The sequence below is a fragment of the Rhineura floridana genome, chromosome 4 (assembly GCF_030035675.1).
Source record: "Rhineura floridana isolate rRhiFlo1 chromosome 4, rRhiFlo1.hap2, whole genome shotgun sequence".
Lineage (NCBI taxonomy): Eukaryota > Metazoa > Chordata > Lepidosauria > Squamata > Rhineuridae > Rhineura > Rhineura floridana.
In genome coordinates this window covers 121,896,571-121,921,044 of record NC_084483.1, presented here as the reverse complement: position 1 = coordinate 121,921,044, position 24,474 = coordinate 121,896,571, and the positions used below count along the sequence as shown (strand labels likewise).

General features: G+C 40.5%; 1 protein-coding gene across 9 annotated transcripts in view; it reads right to left on the bottom strand.

Moving 5' to 3' along the window:
* Positions 1 to 24,474, bottom strand: part of SYNJ2 (synaptojanin 2) — a 76,072-nt gene that overhangs the window by 40,851 nt on the left and 10,747 nt on the right. For 8 of the 9 annotated variants that reach the window (XM_061624217.1, XM_061624225.1, XM_061624223.1 and 5 more), the window contains exons 3-8: positions 20,891 to 21,161; positions 17,776 to 17,850; positions 17,157 to 17,382; positions 4,751 to 4,834; positions 3,336 to 3,397; positions 1,769 to 1,865 (exon numbers count right to left, since the gene is read on the bottom strand). In XM_061624217.1, the coding sequence (XP_061480201.1) occupies positions 1,769 to 1,865; positions 3,336 to 3,397; positions 4,751 to 4,834; positions 17,157 to 17,382; positions 17,776 to 17,850; positions 20,891 to 21,161 (815 nt within the window). The remainder of the gene's footprint in view (positions 1 to 1,768; positions 1,866 to 3,335; positions 3,398 to 4,750; positions 4,835 to 17,156; positions 17,383 to 17,775; positions 17,851 to 20,890; positions 21,162 to 24,474) is intronic. The other variant, XM_061624220.1, reaches the window with a different exon arrangement.

The following is a 24,474-nucleotide window of genomic DNA, read 5'->3' as shown; positions in this document are numbered from 1 at the left end:
CACAAAATTCTGAAGCATGTCAGCTGGTTTAACTATAGTATTGGATTGTGCCCTGCATTTCTTATTTCTGGGCAATATGGCTGGAAGTTCAAAGGCAGATTGTTATTTTTTAAAAAATACCTAGAGTACAATTTGACAATCTCTGTTTTCAGTGGAAGAATCCTTCCTTTGGAAACGTTGATAAGCTTCTAAAGAGCTGATTGACTGATTGATTTTTATTTAACAGGTTTTATATACCACTTAATCATCAAACCTCTAAGCAGTTACATAAAATATCATAGACTCATAGAATAGTAGAGTTGGAAGGGGTCTATAAGACCATCAAGTCCAACCCCCTGCTCGTTGCAGGAATCCAAATCAAATCATATACATAGAACTACCTATAAAATTATATTTTCAAAACAAATTAGCCTAATGTTTTTCAAAATAAAACCAGCAGTTTTTAAAATGTACATTATAAAATAAATGTACATATTAAAATACATGTCAAATTTACATGTCTAAGTAGGCTTGCTTAAACAAAAAATATTTAATTGATGTACTAATTGTCATGAACTTGCAATTTGTTCACCTGGTTTTCTTGTAACATGGCTCAGATACAGGGAATTGTGGGAGTTACATCTTGGAAGGAGACAGGCCTCTGTGAGAGGAAAAAATTAAGTTTCGTTTCCAGCTGCAAGCAGTTGGGAGCCTAAACAGAAACACCTGTTTATCTCTGCTAATCTGCTGGGAGCCTGGTACTCAAGGCCATGCAGGCCTGAGAAGGTTGAGATCAGAGAAGGGAGGGGGGCCTGCAAGGCACGAAAAAGTGAAGAAGCTTTGGGAATAGAATTGCATCAGAAAGCCCCCTGATTGGCTGATTCATCCTGAACCGTTGTGTGCCTTTTCCCTTAAGTATAGGGGCTGAGACCCATAGCTTTTGTTCCCCCTGGGGCATTCTCTGGAATGGTCCCCTGGTTGCTCTTTGGATGCCATATGGGGTTCCACTGCTTCTTACCAACCTGATGTTATTCTCTCCGAGGAGAGATGAGATTTACCAACAACTACCTCTTCAGTAAGTAGAACAGGCTAGTTAGTTTATTATTTTCTGTTGTGTTTTGAACTCTCTTGTGTTATACCTAAACCTCTGGTTGGGTGTGGTTTTGAGGAATTGTTTTGCTGCTATATATTAAATGTGCACTTATATTTTTAATAAAGCTACTTCTTATTAATCTTGTGTATTCATTGTGTGAGACCAAGTTCTAGCACCTTGACCACTGACCACAAACTACCAAAAGGAGGGAGTGAATTTTGGTTTTACCAGAGGTTTCTGGACAAGGAGTGTTTGTTTGGCTCTTGTCTTCTTGAACCTTGGTTTATCTATTTCTGGGCTCTGAGTTCCCCTAGCTCAGAGGTGAACCCGTGAAGGAGTGGTGGCAGCCTATCTTCTACCTTGCAGGGTTGGTGCTGATTTGCACAGCCTTGGCAAGGGGAAATTGGGAATTGGGTTCCAGATCAATTGCCCAAGGTGGGGGAATTGGGTCTGAAGCATGCACCCCGTGGCTCTTGAGGGCACGAGGGCATGACACTAATATTGACATTTACTATTGAAATTATGATGGTAAATGTGAAGATCAGACAAGAATGGCCACTCTTGTGCTTTTAGTAGGCTACCAAAAGTTTATTTGTATAAACTTCACCAAGTCTCCCAAGAATCCCAGTTACAGGAAACATTATTATAACACTAATAATAAAAGTCAGCAAAAATGGCTTTTCTTTTTGTTTTTACCTTGAAAGCCCTGTTGAGGACATCCTCTCCTCCTTTGCTTCGTAACAGATTAACAATCACTTGTTTTCCGTATTGTTCTTTCAGAAGCATTATCTGCCTGCAAAAGCAGCAATAGATTGCTTTGGTTTAATAAATATCAGACACAAACTAGACCTCTTCTTAAAACACATGTAACAAAGATCAGTCACTGCCTTAAAACCCACATGTCTTTCTCTGAGCACCATGACAACAGTCTGATTCCCTTCAATATTCTCTTAAGTTGCTCTACCTGTGAGATCTTCGTCTATTTAGAGAGCTACCCACCACTCTTTGCACACAGCCTTGTGGCATTTACCTGCCTCCACTAATTCTTAAGAGGCAGAGCAACTGAAAGAACAGGGAATAATATAGGTGGGGAAAAATCCATTGGTCTTCAAGAACAATTGTGCAATGAAGGTAACTTGTTTGTTGTGGCAGATTAAGATACCTTTCTTCAAGGTAACACTACAAAGTATCCCACCTTTCCAGCACAGAAACTACAATTTTATTTTATTTTATTTTATTTGAAAACGTGATTCTTCTCGCCACTGTTCCAAGTGTTGCATGAAATGTGATTGTGTGCGTATCAGGGCACCTATTGGGCAGTGCCTGTGACATCATTAATGATGTGCAAGTCAGTTCCCTCCTCCATTTTTGAGTCATATTGTAATCTATTCTTAAGTTTTTTATTTTTTCCACTTCTTTGGAAAGTGAGTAATCCTTTGCAGTGCCACTAGATATACCATTTATTTGAAGAATGTATACTCCCTCTAACACTGCAGGCATCTATCCTATGCTTTTCCTTCAAGTAAGTCTACCTCTACCAGCCCACTATTGGTACACAGGATGTCACCTTCCCTCCCAAGTTGTAATCTCTATTAAAATACCTCCCTGCTGGCAATTAGGGATGAAAAAGATGAATTTTTCTTTGTTCAGCCTAACTGCTAGGAGGGCTGAAGTGTGCATGCACACTGGTGCAACCTGTACATATATATGGTATATGAATGCATGCTAAGTATGTGTGCACAGTGAGTCCCATATGTGTGCCAGCTCTGGCCAAACCCACTTATGATTTGGCCCCAGCAGTCACTGGTATGTGGCCCTTGGAAGGATGGTCATGAGGGTCAGGCCGGAAAAGGTTGCCTACCTCTGACCTAAACTCTGATTAATATAATAATTTCATTAAGCCTGGTAACATTGCAGTCTTGAGATATAACTGCCATTATGTAGACAGCTTCTTTCTCTCCTTAACAACAATAACAACAACATGTGCGGGCATAATGACCAGCAGGGGAATTCCTGAGCAAGAGGGAAGTGTGTGGGGGGGGAGGGGGATCCTAAAGCCCAACTCTGATCCCTTAAGCGTAGCTAAGTGTTATGTCTCCACTGGTTGTAGGAAATTAAGCAAAAAGCTTCACTTAAAAATGTGAGTTTTGAAGTTGGATTTGAAGTAAGATGCGGCACCATGAAGGTATTCTGGGAAACCCTGAAATGCAAATAGTAACATTTGATTTTACTGAGTTATCAGCAGTATTGCAATTAAACCTACTTGTCAAAAGCAGGAGCATTAGCTTCCAGGCCTCTGGTAAGTTTCAGATGATGGGAGCCAACCTAAGTGGATAACAATGAAAATAACAGCAAGCAATCCTTTTAAATATGAGTCACTAGATGTCTCTCTTTTTCATTCAAAGAAAAGGTTCCTTTATTATCACTTAGCAACCACACTGGCACCTTCATATGGTACTCAAAGCACCTAATACAAATTTTATGAGCAAATAACATTGGCAAATGAAAGTGAACTCATATTAATGCCCTCATTAATGGCCATGGACTCAACCTGCCCAGAATCCTCTATCTAATTGACTCTCCAATTCTCAGAGTGATTCTCCTTCAAGCCATATGTGAATATAACAAATGTATGTGCTGAGGGAAACATAACTGTTTTTCATTCATTGCATTCTTGAATCTGTCCCAAACATAAATCCAGGAGCTCACTTAAGCATCACTTCTGTATATACACAGATATAATTGCTGCCCTAAAGCACAGACAATGCCTGAACCGCAGTAATAAAAAGTAAACAACTTAAGCAAAAACTGTTGCTTTTAGCCAGTCAGGTTAAATCATTTCAAAGGAGCAATAATTAGCTTATAAAATGTCTTCTAGCTTATAACAAGTTTCAAGTTAATAGCTTTTTTGTATAAACTGGACCACGTGGTATTTCAAAATGATATAGAGATAGAACCATTCACAATTCAAATAAAGGACTTTCTCTCTAAAACAGATTTGATGCAATTCATGTGCACGCATTTCAAGCTATGGCTGCCAAAGCTCTGTGCTGCTTTGGGTGTCTTCCTTTGCCATAACCAATAGTGGTAGAATTTTGCTTTTATATAAAGGGCTACAACACAGCAAATGGTTTTTAAAAAAACACAGCAAGGCATCAAATGTTGACACAACAACTTAAGCATGAGGCCTCTTTGATGTCTCAGGGACCATAAGACAGATCAGGTCTCTCTCTCCAATGCCAAAGACAGAGCTCTGATACTAGAGAGGAAGACCTGATGGTGGATACTCCCTCCCTGCAGCTGATTCTCCAATGCCCTGGCCCAATTTGGCCCAATTGACGTCAGAGCTCCAACATCAGTAGGGCCAAAAGGGAGCATGCTATAGGAGGACCAAGAAGATTTTTGGATTTAAAGCCATCATAGTCCCCCGACATGTCCTGAAACAGGGAGAAAGACAGACATATTCAGGAGGTCATCTAACTCTCTCCCTTTGTATTTTCTTCCCATTTTTCCCAATGGGAGGGAATCTGTTAAGTAACACTAATTAAAACACACACACTCACAAAGCATGGAGGAATGCTAGAGCATTCCTCTGCCCTCACTGGATATGGTGGTGAAACTGCCTTCAATCTCTCCTCTCCGTTTAGGATTGCAGCCTTAATGATTTTTGCTATTTACCTGCAGACCAGGTTGCTCCCAAAATAATGGAACTGAGCCTCTGATTTGAACAAAGGAAGAAACATCATTGTCCAAATAGATAGTCTGCAGAAATAAAAGAAAAGTATATTCAGATTAATGCAATTTGTGACCATTTCCCAACCATACACGTCACTATATTGCTTGAAATGCAAGGTTAGACATCGGTTTAGCTTGACAGAGGTATGTTTGGATTCACAAGAAGGCAAACAATACATAGGAAATAAATGCCCATTCCCAATAACACAGAATATTTGGGTCAAAGGCTCAAAGCAAAGAAGATGGTCGATCTATACCAGCCTTTCCAAACCTTTGGGTCCCCAGATGTTGTTGGACTACAACTCCCATCAGCCACACACAGCATGGCCAAAGGTCAGGAATGATGGGAATTGAGTCCAGCAACATCTGGTGACCCAAAAGTTGGGAAACGCTGATCTATACAATTGGATAGATGTGAACAGCTAGTTTGCTGTTGTTTTGGCAGATGGAGATCTGGGATGGCCCACCTTTCAACATAAGGGTTTCTACAGATGAAGATTTTCAAATCCCTGCAGACTGCTATATAGGAATTTCACTTGCTGCAGTTTCCTCTTCTATGCAAGTTTTAAAGATATAGGTGTCCTACGGTTAAAACGTTGGCAGGCTCTCTCTCTCATTGTTCTATTGGGGATTCCATTATATTGTGACCAGTGATGATTAATACCAGCTAAATGGATTAGCTTCACTTGTGCAATATTTACTATTTTCTTTAATCACACATTGTGACTTGGCTACATATTAAGTAAGAAAAAGTCTGAGGACCATCACTATCAATTGAGCTGGACAACTTTGCTCTCATTTCCCTTCCCAAGATGCTTTTTACTATTTTGTTCCCCTCCCTAACCACTCTTATTTTTGTGATGATACAAACAAAAAAACTTGTAGTAAGGCTTGTTGCCAAAATATTTTATGTACTTTTATTTATTAATTATTACTTTTATATCCCACCTTTCCTCCAAGGAGCTCAAGGCAGCATACACACTTCTCCCCCTCTCCATTTTATCCTCACAACAAACCTGTGAGGTAGGTTATGCTGAGAGATTTTGACTGGACCAAGGTCACTCAGTGGCCTTCACTACACTGGCTATCTATCTACATACATACCTTTCTACATACACACAGTACCTATATTCTAGTTAAGGCTAGCTAAGCCTCGATGAAGCTTCAGACACGTGACACAGCCCTGGAAGGAACAGGACAAAGACAAACTTACAGTGTTGGCCTATATTTAGCAATGAAATCCTGGCCTGTTTCCACCTGTGATATTTAATACTGGTGTCATTGTTCATCACAATGAGCTTTCAACAGAGAAATGGTATCAGACAAGTCACCCAAGAACCTTCCTTTCCAAGTATGCTGCATTGCTCAGCACATGGGCAGGAAAATTGTTTAGTAACAATGCTCACAGTGGAAAGGAAATGTGAGCACAAGGACTATCATTAATTTGCCCAGTGTAATTGCACTTAATTAATTGACTTCATGAATATAGTGGATGCCAGTGCACTCATGATGGACAAGCCCCCTCTCATCAATCTTCCATTTCCCTCCTTTAAATTGGAATACTATAAGAATATACACAGGTTTATGCTTTGTTCTTCCCACTGAGGCAGCTCTGAGCATTACAGCTGCTGCTAGAATCACTCCTGTTACAGTGGTGTTTCCTACAGCAAATATGCAGCATGCAAACATCATACACAAGTGAACATCTTTCTCACATTTCAGACATTATTTTTAAAAATTGAGAGGGAAGAAGTTGCTAAATCAAACACTTCTGCAGGTGTATGGATCAAACAGAGGAATAATGTACACTTCTATCAGGAAGAATGAATGAATGAATGGCCTTAAAAGGGCAGGGAGTGGAGAGAAGGGGAGGAAAAGCAGAATGGACTTTTAATTTTTCTGCAAGAAATCCTATGGAGGGAACCCTTTTTTTCTTTGTCATATATGGCAGAATGAAAACTTTAGTCTCTTTCTAGGGATGTGAAGAAGAATGTGAATACCTCTACCAAAGGATTTGGTACACAGGAAGCTGATGCCTTAGGAAGCTACCATTAATCTGTCTAGCTCAGTATAGTCAACACTGACTGGCAGCTGCTCTCTAGTGTTTTCAGACGAGGGTCTTCCCAGGAAGACCTACCTGGAGATGCCAGGGATTGAACCTGGCCTTTTCAGTATGCAAAGCAAGTGCTCTCTGACTGACCTACTTCCCCAATGGGAGCACCATGAGCAGAAAAATGCACTCTTCTGCCACCCCACATTGCCCAGCCCCAATTTTATACGTATTGCACACAGATTGTCAGTCTTCCCCCACTCCAACTTATTTCAGTTCCCAATTTTCGCTGCCTTGAGTGTTTCTGCTAGTTTTATTTATCTTGTAAACGAAAATGGCCAAATATGTTAAGTGTCAGCTTTAGTTTAGAAAGCAAAAAGACTTGAAATTGGCTTGTTTTGTTTTCGTTGCTTGTGCAGTTAGTAAGTCACTTACAGACACCAAAAAAGAAAAAGAGATGACTCATAGCAAAGCTGAAATGCCAGAAGGCTAACTCAGTGGGAGACAAAGGAATACCATTTGTGCATAAAAGAGCTGCCTGGAGATAAAAGCTAATTGTTTCTTTCTCTCTTGAAACCAGGAGAAAATGTCAGAACTAATGCAATGTAAAGGGGTCAGAGAGCCTTCCCTTGGCATCCAGAATCCTGGGGTGCCATTTATTCATGAAAGAGGAGAGCCAGCATGTCATTATGAAGCAAGTGGAAACAATTTTTCCACTGAATTAGAAGCAGCCAAGTTATTACTTCATCACTGATTATCCAGCAGTCTACTAAGAAAGCAGGAGAGGTTTTCCTCCTGGGTTTATACGTTCCAAACTGTACTGGATTTCCGCCATTCTGAGGAACAGCCCCATTTTTAAAATAAGCGCAATACCTGTGAGTGATGCATGTGAGTATGTTAAAGAGAGAGAGAGAGGTTGAGGCAAAGGTATTGACTCTTCATAGGTTCCATTTCACCAAAGGTCTCTTTTGCTATTTCCACAGAGAAAGATTGTTGCTAGTTCTGTTCAGCAACCCTCACAGCCTAATATTTTGAGTGTGTGGGTGTGTTTTGAACCAGAATTTCTGCTGACTCCTTGACCTGATAATGCAGGGATCTGTACCTTTACCAGATGTGTGCAAGAGGGCAGCAAATGCAGTTTTTTCCCAGCCCTGCATGTCAATCTGTTCCTGCTAAAATTCCCTGTTTACATATCTAAAGGACTCCTCATTCTTTGCTCCTGGTCACCCAGCTCACTCTGCTCTGTGCCTTGAGAGCCCTATTACCTAGACAAGTCAGGGAGATGGAGCCAACTATCATGTTTTGATAGCATGGTTCCAGAGTGCACATAATTCAGTCCACATTCAAAATCCTTGGTCCATCCAAAATTTCAGTCATGTATTTCTTGTGGCCCCTTCTAGGATGCACACCTTAATGTGGTGAGGGGGGTTGAGAGTGTTGAAGAAGCTGAGAGCAATGCCATCAGGAGTCTAGACCAAGAGGCTAGACTCCTAGCAGGGGCACCCACAGCGGAACGGTCAAAGCTGAGACACCAGACTAAGATACATCCAAACTCAGAGGAAGGCAATGGTAAACCACCTCTGAATATCTCTTACTACGAAAACCCTATGAACAGAGTATCCAAAATGCAACACAAGATAGTGCTGGAAGATGAGACCCCCAGGTCAGAAGGCACTCACCAAGCTACCGGGGAAGAGCAAAGGACAAGTACGAGTAGAGCTGTGACTAATGACTCCACTGGGTCAAAGCCGAAAGGAAGCCCATAGGCTGATGCGCACAAATGCGAAAGGAGAGCCCGGAGTTGTACGATGCACACAACAGGAACATAGAATGCGAGAAGCATGAACCAGGGAAAGTTAGAAATTGTCAAGCAAGAAATGGAACGTATCAACATTACAATACTTGGTGTGAGTGAATTAAAATGGACAGGAATAGGACATTTTCAATCAGGCAACTACAAAGTATTTTATGCAGGAAATGAGAAATTAAGAAGAAATGGGGTTGCTTTAATAGTGAGAAGTGATGTAGCAAAAGCAATTAGGAGCTACAATGCAAGGTCTGAGCAAGTGATATCAATGAGACTAAACAGGAAACCTATTAACATAACCATCATCCAAGTCTATGCTCCAATGGCAAATGCAGAAGAAGAGGAATTGGAGAGATTTTATGCAGAAGTACAGGAAGAAATTGATCACACACCAAAACAAGATGTGCTGATAATCATGGAGGACTGGAATGCAAAAGTAGGGAACAGAGAAGAATTAGGAATTGTGGGGAAATGGGGCTTAGGAGACAGAAATGAAGCAGGAGAAAGACTTATTGAATTCTGTGAAGCCAATAATTTGTTTCTTAAAAACACATTTTTTTGAACAACCGAAAAGAAGACTGTACACGTGGACATCACCAAATGGTCAATACAGGAATCAAATTGATTATATAATTGGTAGCAGAAGATGGAGAAACTCAATACTTTCTGCAAAAACAAGACCAGGAGCAGACTGCAGTACAGATCATGAACTGGTCGTATTGAAAATCAGAGTAAAGCTAAAGAAGAACAAAGCAATCATAATGCCAAAATACAATTTAAATAACATCCCAGAAGAATATAAAGTTCAAATAAGGAACAGGTTTGAGGCTTTCAGCTTAGCTGAAAGAGAACCAGAAGAACTATGGAGTGAAGTCAGAGACATGGTCAGGGAAGAATGCAAAAAGACAATACCTCCTCTAGTTAAAAAGAAAGGCCTCAATGGATGACTGAAGAAACTCTTAAAATGGTTAAAGAGAGAAGGAAAGCAAAAGCAAGGAGATAGAAACACAGTCAGAACCCTAAATGCAACAATTCAGCGACTAGTACGTAGGGACAAAGAGAACTATTACAATAGTTATTGTATAGAAATAGAAGAGGATAACAAAAAGGGAAGAAGAAGAGCCCTATTCCAAAAGATTAAATGAAAGGGAAATTTAAACCAAGAGTAGGGATGTTGAATAATCAACAGGAGAACACACTGGCTAACTGAGATGAAATAAAAGGAAGATGGAAATAATACACTGAAGAACTCTATAAAAGAGATGCCAGGATGACAGATTCATTCACGGAGGAACCGTATGGTGAAGAACCAGAAATTTTAGAATGCAAGGTGAAAGCTGCTCTCAAAATACTTGGAAGAAACAAATCACCAGGAACAGATGGCATACCAGAGTTGCTACAAGCTACTGAGATTGAATCTGTATAAATTTTGACAAAAATCTGTCAAGAAATATTGAAAATATTGAAAACAATGGCCCACAGACTGGAAGCGTTCCATATACATCCCAATTCCAAAGAAAGGGGGATCCCAGGGAATGCAGTAATTATCAAACTATTGCCTTAATATCTCATGCAAGTAAAGTAATGCTCAAGATTCTACAACAAAGGCTCTTACCATATATGGAGCAAGAAATGCCAGATGTCCAAGCTGGATTTAGAAAGGGAAGAGGCACCAGATATCATATTGCAAACATACGTTGGAGAATGGAACGGACCAAGGAATTCCAGTGCTTTATAGATTACAGCAAAGCCTTTGACTGTGTAGATCATGAAAAACTATGGAATGCTTTAAAAGAAATGGGGGTGCCACAGCATCTGATTGTCCTGCTGCGCAACCTATATTCTGGACAAGAGGCTACTGTAAGGACAGAATATGGAGAAACTGATTGGTTCCCAATCGGAAAGGGTGTGAGACAAGGGTGTATTTTATCACCCTATTTGTTTAATCTATATGCAGAACATATCATGTGGAAAGCGGGATTGGACCAAGATGAAGGAGGTGTGAAAACTGGAGGGAGAAGTATCAATAATTTAAGATATGCATACAATACCATACTGCTAGCAGAAACCAGTAACAACTTGGGATGAAAGCTGATGAAAGTTAAAGAGTAAAGCACAAAAGCAGGACTACAGCTGAACGTCAAAAAGACTAAAGTAATGACAACAGAAGATTTATGTAACTTTAAAGTTGACAACGAGGACATAGAACTTGTCAAGGATTATCCATACCTCGGCACAGTCATTAACCAAAATGGAGACAATAGTCAAGAAATCAGAAGAAGGCTAGGACTGGGGAGGGCAGCTATGAGAGAACTAGAAAAGGTCCTCAAATGCAAAGATGTATCACTGAACACTAAAGCCAGGATCATTCAGACCATGGTATTCCCGATCTCTATGTATGGATGTGAAAGCTGTACAGTGAAAAAAGCGGATAAGAGAAAAATCCACTCCTTTGAAATGTGGTGTTGGAGGAGAGCTTTGTGCATAGCATGGACTGCGAAAAAGACAAATAATTGGGTGTTAGAACAAATTAAACCAGAGCTATCACTAGAAGCTAAAATGATGAAGCTGAGGCTACCATACTTTGGACACATCATGAGAAGACATAATTCACTAGAAAAGACAATAATGCTGGGGAAAACAGAAGGGAGTAGAAAAAGAGGAAGGCCAAACAAGAGATGGATTGATTCCATAAAGGAAGCCACAGACCTGAACTTACAAGATCTGAACAGGGTGGTTCATGACAGATGCTTTTGGAGGTCACCGATTCATAGGGTCGCCATAAGTCGTAATCAACTTGAAGGAACATAACAACAACAAATTTATTGTGGCAGTGATCCAGGCAAAAATTGGTGCTATTTCTATTCTAAAGTGAAATTTATATTCCATATTATGTTTATTGAACCAAGTCCCACAGGACGAAAACACAGAGCTCAGTTATCCATTTAAGTGTACTGAGTGGCAGTGGCACAGCCACTAATTTTTCTCCATGTGCTCTCTTCCAGTCGTACACCTCTCTTAATTTTAGACAACTACCTGGTGAATATAAAAACAAGAATAAAATGATCCTATTAAGGATGCACTGCTCTACAAGCAGTGGTGGGGAACCTCCAGCTTGCAAAACTGCAAGGCTGTTTCAGCCAAGGTATAGCCACCTGCCCTACAGATTCATGACTTCAGGTGTGGAGCAGTTAAAGACACAACTCCATGCTGAAAGTAGGGTTTGCAGGCACTGTCAGATCAGCTGGTCACTGGGTCTTTGCAAGCATTGTCTTGATCTATTGGTGCTTGGAAAGGCACAGAGCTTGCAAAATGTTACCTCTTTACCCACATGATTTGATTTTGAATCACACAGGCAAAAGAAATTGATTCACCAATGTAATGGTGACATCAGGTGATTGATAGCTGGATGGCTGCAGGGATTGGAGCACTATCTAGCCCACCAGCTGGAAATGGTTTCCCACTCCAACTCTATAGTCATGTAGGAGTGCAAACTTTTCTAATCCATCAGAAGCAAAAGCCATCCCTTTGCCATGATGTTGTAAGCTTTGTATTTCATTGGTCAACACTGCCTGCCCAGTTCATTGCCACAGTCTATGCAAATATGTTAGAAATGATGTTCTGAAATATGTTAATAGAAGAGGAAAGATAATTGGACTGCCAAGAGATGTTATCACAAATACAGGTCTTGCTGATCATCTCAATGCCTTACTTTCAGTCCTCCTCACTAGAATTTACCATTTGTCATTTAGCACATTATGTCACCGTTCTGCTTCAAGTTGGGGGCAAAACTACCTCAAGAGGTCACTGCTAGTAGCAAGAATCCCCGTTTGGATTTCCAAAAAGTTAGGATAAAGCCACTGAGAACTCAGTCAAGGGCAAGACAGCTTCCTCACTGTCCCATAGTATGGAAGCTAATCTGATCCTACTTTCATATCCTGGTTAGTAAAACAACATTAAATCAGTTTCCTGTTCTGAAGAAATGGGAAAGCAGCTCAGGAAATGGGAAAGAGCTCAGGATAGAGGGTGGGTTCGCTGCTCATTCTCTGTTTAATAGTTGTAATGTTTGGACCAGGCCAGACAGCACCTGTACAGGGCTCAGCATTTGCACGGAGTAATGCCAGAAAAGCAAAATGGTACCAGAAAAGTGGTTCTGGCATGGAAATGGCTTTATTAATAATATATTTAATAATGGAAAGAAGCAATATGAAGTACACCTTCTTTTTAAAAAAAATCCATAGATGCTACCAAAATTTTGAAAGGGAGAGGGCTTGTGAATACTTTGGAGAACAGGACTATAATTTAAAACTATCTTATCAAATCAGAAAAATGGGCAGAAATAACAAATATGAAATGGAATTGATCCTGCACTTGGGCCAGATCAGCTAGGCACAATTCCTTCCTGAAGAAATGTCTGCCTAGAACATAGCAGGATGGAAAAGGACCTGGTGGCCAAATCTGGTGATATGTTGAATGAAAGACAACAAAAGAATGCCATTACAAATGAAGCAAACACCATTTTGGGTTAAGAAGTGCCCTGCTGGATCAGGCCAAATGCCTATCTGGCCAGAACTTGTTTCCCACAGTGGCCAACCAAAGCTTATGGCAAGCCTACAGGCAGGACATAAGGGAAATGGTCTTTTCCTGCTGTCCCCTGTGAATTCGTCCAATCTCCTTTTAAAGCCATCTAAGGAGCTGGTCAGTAGTGTAGTAGAAATTCAGAAGTGCAGGGTCCCTTCATGATAGTCACAGCCATGCCCCTCCCCCTTTTTTGCTGCCGGGTAGAGAATGAGATCCTAGCTAATCCCTTCTTTTACAACAACAGACATCCCTAGGAACCGACAGGAGACTGTTAGCTACTGAAAAGAGTCTTCTCAGTGGCTGACTCATCTCCTTTCACTATAATTTGCTCCAATCATTGCAGGAAAGAACAAAGAAGTATGCTAGAAGACCCTTCTCACACTCCCCTTACATGCTGATTAGCTCCTAGCATGCTGGAGACAAAAGGACCCTACTGGGACCCTGCTCCCAAAAAAGTAAGGTGTCAAAGATCCCTCGAGACCCCAGACAACTACACCCCTGCTGCTGGTCATCACCACATCTTGAGGTAGCAAATTCTATAGGTTTACTATGTTCTATATGAAGAAGTACTTCTTTTTGTCTGTCAAGAATCTCCCAAAATTTGGCTTCACTGGATGACCCTCCATTCCAGGATTACGAGAGAGGGAGAAAAATATCTCTTTATCCACTTTCTCCATATCATCCATCCATATCATCCATAATTATATAATCATCAAGCATGTAAGAGTCCACTACTGGCTTCTTCTACCGTATCCAGCACTGATAAGGGCTTTGCTGTGGTAGGGTATTGAGTTCTAGACACTATACTTTAAGGAGATGCAAGAAAGAACCAAAGAGCAACAAAAAAAAAATCACTAGAAGTCTGGAGAACATCAAATGAGGTGAAGAAACACTAAAGGAGTTAGGTTGGTTTAGCTTGGAAAGGAGAAAACTGGTTGAATACAGTGATCAGCTTCCATAATTCATGAAAGGTTGCTTTAAGGAGGTAAGGAATATTGTTCACTTTGCCCTCTGCAGACAAGAAAGTTAACTGACTCAAACAGCATCCAAAAAGATTTATGTAAGTTCTTCCTAAGAGCAGCAGTGATGGAACATTGAACAGGTCACCAGGGGATCTAGTGGAACCATCACAAAAGCCTTTCAAAGTAGGTAGACACTGCTTGACTTGATTATGGCGTCAATCCCCAAGGCAGGGTTTTATGTTTAATGGAGATGAATGTAAGAAGAGCCCTGCTGGATGAGACCAAAGACCTATCTAGGCAAGCATTCTGTTCTCATCCCACCTAACCAGTTGCCTTCGGAAACTCCACAAGCAGGACATCAGCGCAAGAACATTCTTCTGTTTATGATCACCAGCAACTGCTATTCAGAGGCAGACTGCCTCTGATACCGGAGGTAATATATAGGCATCATGCCTAGTAGTCATTGATAGCCTTATACTTCATAAGGTTGGACAATGACCATGAAGGCTCTTTACTGAAATTCTATACTTCTATAGTGAAAATCATTTTAGCTCCCTTCCCCCTATCTTGCTCCAGTCCTCAAATTATCTTAACATCATTCTTCATATAAGCAGTATTTTTTATTTTACTTGTGTTTTTGAGCATTGGCATGCATGGAACAAATCATGTTTGGAGATGTGTACATGATGGCTAGCTACATAATTTAAAAAAGAGAAAAGAAAAATGCTGAGATCCCTATAATGTTATGGGGATGTTATCTGAGAAATGATAAAATGCCTTGCAAGTACATACAGCCTGCAAGCCATATGTCAGGCACTAGCAGAGAAAGATTCCCTGTGCTCTTTTTATTTTATTTATTTATTAGATTTATATCCCACCCTTCCTCCCAATAGGAGCCTTTTTTCTGTTCTTCAAAATGATCAAGTATGCTGAGTGAATATAGGGATATTTTGCCTTTTCTCTTTGGAAGCTTTCTAACCATTAAAATGCATTTTATTAAAAAGCTTTTGATACTAGTGGTTCTGTGCAATCAGCACCAGTTGTGATTAAAGTTGCCACTTGTCCTTTTGCACAGAGAGACACACAAAATGACATGCTAGCTCCTCTTTCACCATGAAAGCCATTCCTCACAGAGGAATTTATTTCTTGGCCACTGGAAATAAAATGGTACTGTATTTCCAGCTCTTTCTGTTATGCTGTCTTGCACTGTTTGTTGAAATATTTCTCATAGGCCACAACACCAACAAACATATAAACAATTTGGTTAACTTCTTCTGCGCAACTTCCACAATGAAGCTAAGGAAATGTCTGTTATCCTTTCCCATTTTCTTCTTTAAACATCATTTGGCAGCATCACTTTCAGTGGGAATGTAAATGGTATTATTTTGGTTCTGGATCAGCAGCCATTGCTCCTTCCCATAGTTCCTCACTATCCATCTCCTAGCTTATCATATACTGGATGACCACAGCATCATCTCTTCGTACTGCCTTCAAGTTGATTCCAACTTATGGCGACCCTGTGAATAGGGTTTTCATGGTAAGCAGTATTCAGAGGTGGTTTACCATTGCCTTCCTCTATCTCATCTCTTTGGGGAAAAAATAAAATGAACTGCCTTCAAGTCAATTCTGACTTATGGCAACTCTATGAACAGGGTTTTCATGGTAAGTGGTATTCAGAGGGGGTTTACCATTGCCGCCCTCTGAGGCTAAGAGGCAGTGACTGGCCCAAGGTCACCCAGTGAGCTTCATGGCTGTGTGGGGATTCGAACCCTGGTCTCCCAGGTTGCAGTCCAACACTCTATTTCAATATCCAGATACCAAAGCAAGGAGCACGAAGAAAATCCACTAACGGCAGAGCCCCCCCTTCCTCCAGTTTGTACGCAATTAGAATCTCTTCTCTAAAACAGGAAATGTGCTTCCTATCCCATCCTTGAGACTATGCCGGGGGAGGGGAGGGGAGGGGAGGAAAGAGGAGGCTAGCTATTATACCAGAAAAGAGCCTCCAAGTTCCATTTTAAAAATAAGGAGCAACATACAACTCTAAAGTATGTCGAATTATCCCAGGCTATGGTCTGAAGGCACATAAGGCCAGCTCCCAGCTGAAGCTAAGCAGGGTCAGGTGTGGTCAGTGCCTGGATGAGAAACCGCCTGACAATTGTGGTATCATGGTGACAAACTTTGCACTCTTGATGATAGGGATTCATTCTTTATTCTTATTTTAAAACAGAAGGAAGCATAACGGAGAAGAGATTAATAAAAAAAAGATGAAATACAGAATTAAATCCTGTTCCCTTAAAACTTTCAAAATAAATTGCTTTTATTATACCATAGGAAAACATTCAAAATATGTTATAAAATACACTCTACGTTATTGGGGGGTGAGGGGTGAAACTGGCCATATGGAAAATAAGAAATAACCTCAAATTACCCTTTAACTTCCCTAAACCTGTGCATGATGTGTTTCCATTTGAAACGGACTATTAAAGGTTCAGGAAATCTCTGATTAGAACGTAGTGCAGCCTACCACCCCCATGGAAAAAGTGGGTGATAAAGAACAACAAGAATAGAAAGTTATTCTGTTCCTGTTCCTCCCCACTCAGAGATTTTTTTTAATGTACTGAAAAATCACACTTTCAGAATACACAACTTCTCAAGTGTACATCAAAACCTAAATAGAAAAAAAATGCAATCGTCGAGCCAAAAGGCCTGAAGAGGAGGGTATGAAGTGGGCGTATTCATCTGTAAATATGTGCAATGAACAAGAAAAGAAAAGGCAGAGGTAATGAATATATTGTGGGCTATTAGACACTACTTCTGAAAAGTACTTGCTAGCTTTTCTCAGTTCACTTGTTGCTGTGAAATATGCCATCGTGTTCCCCCCTCCACTGCCCCAGTTTGCATGAAAGGAATCAATTATTTAAAGATATGGGATCAATTCCAACCACTTACCTGCTCCGTCTCAACAAAGTTAGAAACATGCCCATCATCATTGACTCCTCGTATGTGAAACCGGGCACCAGCTCGTTCGCAGCTGATCCGGGAGATTAGACAGGCCTTTGCCTTCTTGTGGGATGCATACAGAGTGCGAATGTCCACCACGCCACAGATCACTTTCAACAGCCAATCAGAACAATTCACCTGGTAGTGTTTAAAGGGGTCATGCAACAGATGGTTCCTGCAAGATTCAATAATCTACATTCACTACATATACTATATATTAATATCCAAACAAAGCTAACTTTAATATATTATCCCTATGTAAAGTTTTCAGACCGCATGCTACCAGGCACTAGAAGATTTCCAGTCCTGGATTTTTCTTGAATATATCCACAACTTGCTAGTGAGCCAATAATTCAGAGAAGATAAACCTTGAGAATGAATCTTTTAAGGCAGCAGGAACTCACATAAACCACAGACATTCTAATAGCATGATTTCACAGTGCCAGTTGTGACCTGAAAATTTACAGTGCAGGTTCCACTATTTTTAGACATGAAATCCTTGTTTGCAATCAAATCTGACAATTAAACTTAGCTTTCCATGTAACTGATATCACAGAAGTATTATTACCTTATTGTGAAAGTAACATAGCTTATGACCAACCAAGTCAAATTCAGCCCATCAGATATTTTGGCCTGCCAGGTGCTTGTTAGATCCCGTTTTTGTTGTTATAAGCAGGCAGGAAAGAAAAACACAACAGGCTTATTGAGCATCATCTACTGGGCTACGTGTGGCTGGTAGATCGTGTTCAGCTTAGCAAGTCACAATTACTATATTAATACATATGATATATGAGATTGCAAGTATTTGAAAACATAGGATTTAACCCAATGGTGGTTTTGTTTTAATAGGAAGTTCCCTAAAAGCTCCTCCCTGGTGTTGTGGGATCCTCCAGGACAGAATGAAATATGTATGGCAAAGGAAACAGCAGTAGGTTGGGGGGGGGGGTCAGTGAAATTGAGTGTCCCGCCTTGCATGAGCAGAAGCACTTTTTGCTAAGGCAAAGTCACCACTAGATACAACTCAAAAACTCTATTGCCATTGTGGATTTCCCAGCCCTTCTGAAAAGAAATATAACTAATATAAGGTAATATAACGAATTTACAATTCTGAATATGACTATGTTTAATATTTTATACTGTTTGTCAATATAAATCTATGTATTTGGATGAAAAGTACTTAGTAAGTCTTAGTATAAATTACGACGTCATACAAATAAAGACAGTGGTTTTCTGTGAAACTACATTCTGTGCTGATATCTCCCTTGCAAGCAGTTTATAGCCCAACATGCTGTCACATGATGTAGGCAGTGAGCATTATCCAGCTAAAGTTAAACACTTTTTAAAATCCCACTGATTTCAAGTTAAGTATGTGCTTAAATCTATCCCATTTAAATCAATGGGACTTAATTCTAGCTGCATTGTGCCAAATGTATTTAGGATAACTGAGTCTTCGAAATATATTTTGTATACCATTTAAGTCTGTTAATCAATCTGTCAAAAGGAAGAACATAAGAACTGAAAATGAGCATCCCAAATCTAGAGCTCACCAGATGTTTTGGACTACAAGTCATCTCAGCCCTAGCCAGCATAGCCGATAGTGAGGGATGATAGCAATTGTAGTCCAAAACGTGTGGAGAGCACCAGGCTGGGGAAGGCTGGTTCAGACCAAAGATCCATTTTGTCCAACAATCTTATTTATTTATTTATTTATTTTATTTATTATATTTTTATACCGCCCGACTAGCATAGCTCTCTGGGCGGTGTACAACAGAAAATACAAATACATCTCATAAAATCCCATGTTAAATACAACAAAAACATGTAAAAAGAAGAAACAATCTAAAATCAATTACACGAATTTTAAAATTTAAATTAAAACGCCATAGAAAAGAGGCAAGTCTTAAGCTGGCGCTGAAAAGACAGCAGCGTCGGCGCCATACGCACCTCATCGGGGAGACTGTTCCAGAGTTCGGGGGCCACCACTGAGAAGGCCCTAGTTCTTGTCACCACCCTCCGAGCCTCCCTATGAGACGGGACTCGGAGGAGGGCCTTCGAGGTAGAGCGCAGTGTCCGGGCAGGTTCATATCGGAAGAGGCGTTGCAACAGATATTGTGGTCCCGCGCCGTATAGGGCTTTATAGGTTAAAACCAACACTTTGAATCTGGCCCGGAAGCAAATTGGCAGCCAATGCAAGCGAGCCAGAACAGGTGTTATATGTTCCGACCGCTTGGTCCTCGTTATTAATCTGGCCGCCGCATTTTGGACAAGCTGTGGCTTCCGAACTGTCTTCAAAGGCAGCCCAACGTAGAGCGCATTGCAGTAGTCCAATCGTGAGGTTACCAGAGCATGTACAACTGATGTAAGGTCCTCTCTTATTTCCCACAGTCATCCAGATGTCCCCGAGAATCCCAGAAGCGGGTCATGAATAATAATTTCCTATTTTGCTCAACTGAATCAGTATGCCCTGAACCCAGTTGCTGGGGATCACAAGTGGGAGAGTGCTCTTGCACTCATGTCCTTGTTGTTGTTCCCATGAGCATCTGGCTGGCCACTGTGAGAATACAATGTTGGATTAAATAGGTCTTTGGTCTGATCCATCAGGGCTCTTCTTATGTTCTAAGGGGAATATTGAAACCCAGAGGCTACATGGGGGGTGGGGGGTCATGTACAGAAGCAAGTATGATAGTGTGTATAGCTGTCCTGACTAATACCCTATAGAAAATTTACTGGATCTATCACCCACCTTCACTTTGGGACAAGATGTCAGAGAAAATCGGGGGAAAATATAATAAATAATTAACCTAAAAGCCTTTAGCAAGTTCACCACACTTACATATACAAACCACAGTATTATCTACATATACTACAACAGCAGCTTTATCAAAATAGTTTGGTGCCAGGCCATTTAAAAGTCATTTGGATAAATTATTTAAGCAGGCTTACATTAGCATAGATCTATCCCATCATCCCAATTAAGCTCTTTTTCACTTGGCTTTGCTGTTAATATTTACCTCCAATCAGCCATAGAAAGCCTCATGTACAGCTTAGTATCATTATCACCGCATACATTATGGAAAAGTTCCCATTTATTATTTAAAATATTTTAAGTAAAATGTATTGAGCTTTTCTATTTAAGAAAAGCATACATAAAATCTGTACATTGTATAAGTTGTATATACTCATGATTTGCTTAAAGTGAGGTGCAAACACTCAATTACATCACAAGTGTTTAGGCATTCCAGACTGGTTCACATACACAGCAGGGTACAGGAGCACATCTCAGGTTCACAAACTCTAGGCTCACATGAAAGGTTCTGTTCACCAAGGGGGACAGCATGCGAGTCTGACATTCACTGTAGTGCCCTAGCACTTGAATAACCTACACATCTGGGCTATGTGTGAACCAAAGTCCTGATTTTATTGTATATGTAGGCAGTCCAGTCCTATATAAGTCCCACTGAGTTCAATGGAGCTTATACCCATATGCATGGGATTTAGAAATATGGTATTTTTCCTCCCACAAAACAACACTCTCCAGTTATACTAGCAATGCATTTTTCTACTGGTATGCTTTACATCTACAAAAATGCAGTCCTCCATGAAGCAGGAATCTCAGGGATTTGGAGTCTAGGACATACTAGTCAAGGATTGACCAAAGCTAGGATATAACATGCAGTACTTACCAGAAAAATGAGTTTCTGCTTCCATAATTGTTATCGCCCTGCTTCTGGGCTCGGACAGTGAGATCAAAGTTTGATCCTGCATTTGGCAAAGAGAAATAGAACACTCCAGAATTCAGAATTTTCTTCAAGGCAGAAACACGATCCTCTTCCTTAGTTTCTTCCTGGAGAGGACAGAATTCTGTTGCTGTGATTCTGTAAACTTCAGCATCAAGGATTTTTCCCACTGATGTACAGCCTGTCACAAGGACCAGAAAATGCAGTGTGGTGTTGCCTAGAAAGTCACAAATACATTAGAGTTACTTAGGAATACAAATGGTTATGCCATTATTTTCTATAAAGGCAGCCTGTCAGTCTCTTACACTATTTTTGTTTGTTTGCATTTCAGAAGGTGACAAATAAGTCCATGTTGATGCCAGATTAAGGTCATTTGCCTGGGGCCGATTGTAGATTTGGTAGAAGCCTATGTTGGCATGAATAAATGTACAAGTATTTGAAAGGAGAACATTTCTCAGCTAGAACATATAAATGTGAACAGGAATATTACATTAATCTCCAACTCAGCCATTGTACATCAAATGTAAGAGTATGATTTCATCAGCCCCACCAACTGGGGAACATTGGGGGCAGTCCATATAATATCTGAAAAGATCTGGCAGGAAGAACATCCCCCCCCCAAGTATGTCAACTTGAATAACAAGCAAGAGCACTTATTTGTGAGGAAATCCACTCTCAGGAGACATCTAAGATAGCCAGTTCAAGTGGCAAGCTGAAAGAAGCTGTGATCTAGTCCAGAGGCTCCCCAACCATGATCCATAAGCTTCATTCTGGTGGCCCACAGAATGTCTGTTGATTTGTGGTTGACGATATGTAATGGCACATGTATTGCATTCCAAATTTATTTATCAATAAATATTGATTTTTAATTGCATTTTTATCGCTTCTTTTATTTCTTATATTGCATTTTATTGTAGGAGAATTTGAATTCTATGGAATTACAGTTGCTAAAACAGGCAGAAAAATAATTAAGTGGTCCACCAAGACCCATAGCAATTTTGAAGTGGTCCATGGGGGGAAAGGTTTGGGAACCACTGATCTAGTCAATTCCTCTCACAAGACGGGGATGATCCTCCAGTACATATGTTTGTTTAAATCAGTTCAATTCTTAACAGTCAGTCTGTGGGTCAGATGTGTATTATGGTTAACCAACCAATAATTCAAATAATTCAATAATTATACGAAGTATAAAATTCAAAATCACAACTGATTATAAACCTATTGTAAAAAACAACATGCTAGGAACTAACAATCATAGCCAGTCTAAGAGACATTACAACATTCTGGTATTTTGCCACCTGGTAATAAATGAATTAGAAAAGGAAAATGCTTATAAAGGGTCAATAAAAAAACTGCCTCACAACATGATCATTGTAAAAAGCAAAGGTAGTCAGGCAGCCAATGTAGTGAGTTCCAGATGCTGCAGGATTCCAACTCCCATAAGTCCCAGCCAATATAGTCAATGGTCAGGAATAATGGGAATTATAGTCCGCCAAACACCTGGAGTGATAGTCTAACAACATCTGTTGCCTATCCTGGAGTAGACTAATACCTATTCTAGGTCAAAAGGGACTGAACAGAAATCAAAATGGGATGTGTTGGGGGCAAGTCTGTAATTCAGCTTCAAAACCAAAAAGAGGAGTGTGCAAAAATGAGAAGGGTTAGGAAATGAAAATTTAAGCTGAGCTAGTAAACCCACTGTTTGCTCCCAACTGGATATCTTCTTTTGAATATTTATGCCATAATTCCAGCTGAGTTCAGCACCTCCTAATTTGCACTTACACAGAATCAATTTTCATTGCGAAGGTTTCAATAGCTTGAAAAAAAATCCTGTATTTAAAAAATAATAATAAAAATCCAAACCAAAAGGAACCCTTGTTTCTGGTCACTGGTATACATTTTTCCTAGAGTATTTGATGTTATGGCAACATGCAATTTCCATGGGAGCACATTTAAAAACTATCCTGAGACAAAGGAAGAGAAAACATAAGTAATACAGCAATAATGAAGAAACAGCCCTTAGGACAGGAGCAGGGAAACCTTTTTCAGCCCAAAGGGCATATTTTCTTGCAGGCAATCTTGTGGGGGGCAAATGCCAGTGGTGGGAGCACTGAACTAAATAAAAAAAAACTATCACACAACATCTGACATCAGAGCTGGGGAAGAGAATCAACATCAATCATACACCAACAAGCTTATACTGTAATGCAAGCCTATACAGGTCTACTCTGGAATAAGTCACATTAAGTTCAAATGGGCTTACTCCTGGATAAGTGGATATAAGATTACAGTCTTAAACCCATATAGGTTTTTCTTCTGCTTTTATTTTAAATCAGATGGCATTGAAAAGGATTATGTGGATGCTGCTTTTATTACTGAAACATTAGCTCTGTGTTTTTCATGCTGCATAGTCCCAAGGAGCCCAGTTGCCCCCAGCTGGCAGTTGCGGACAAGGAAGGGGCTGGCTGATGCAGCTGTGGCAAGCTGAGCAGGCCCTAGCCAGCTGGGGAGGACTAGCCTCAGAGAGAGGCAATGGTAAACCCCCTCTGAATACCGCTTACCATGAAATCCCTATTCATAGGGTAGCCATAAGTTGGGATCGACTTGAAGGCAGTCCACTTCCACACCATCAGTTTTTTGTCTATTCCTTGTTCTTTAGTGCTGGAAACCCTATACTTTCCTCTCAGTCTATGCCCTTGCCACATGCCCAGTCTTATATTTTTGAGTGGCAACAAAATCTGAACCAGTTGTAGAGCAGATGGCAGACTTGGGTGTGCTCCTGGACTCAGCTCTGAACTTGGAGGCCCAGGTCTCGGCTGTGGCCAGGAGTGCCTTTGCCCATATAAGACTGGTGCGCCAGCTGCGCCCATTCCTGGAAATGCCTGATTTGACTATGGTGATGCATGCCTTAGTTACATCCCGTTTAGACTACTGTAACGCGCTCTACGTGGGGCTGCCTTTGAAAACTGTTCAGAAACTTAAACTGGTACAAAGAGCTGCAGCCAGAGTGTTAACAGGGGCTGGTTACAGGGACCATACAACTCCCTTGTTACAACAGCTCCACTGGCTGCCAGTTTGTTTCCGGTCACAATTCAAAGTGCTGGTTTTGACCTTTAAAGCCCTATACGGCCCAGGTCCAGGCTATTTGTCAAACCGTATCTCTCTGTATGAGCCTGCCCGGGCCCTGAGATCTTCAGGAGAGACCCTTCTCTCAGTCCCAACACCCTCGCAAGTGTGATTGGTGGGGACGCGAGATAGGGCCTTCTCAGTGGCTGCTCCTAGGTTCTGGAACTCCCTTCCTAGGGAGGCACGAATGGCCCCCTCCTTGCCATCCTTCCGTCGGCAAGTAAAGACTTTTTTATTCCGACAGGCTTTTGGGATACGTGTTTAGGATTGGGCTTTACAAGGCTTGTTTTGTTGTTTTATATTATTATTTGTATTATTTTAAATTGTTTTTAGATTTTTAAGTGCCTTTTAAGGTTTTAAGGTTGTGCATTGTTTAATCGTATTTTAATTGTATGTTTTTCTAT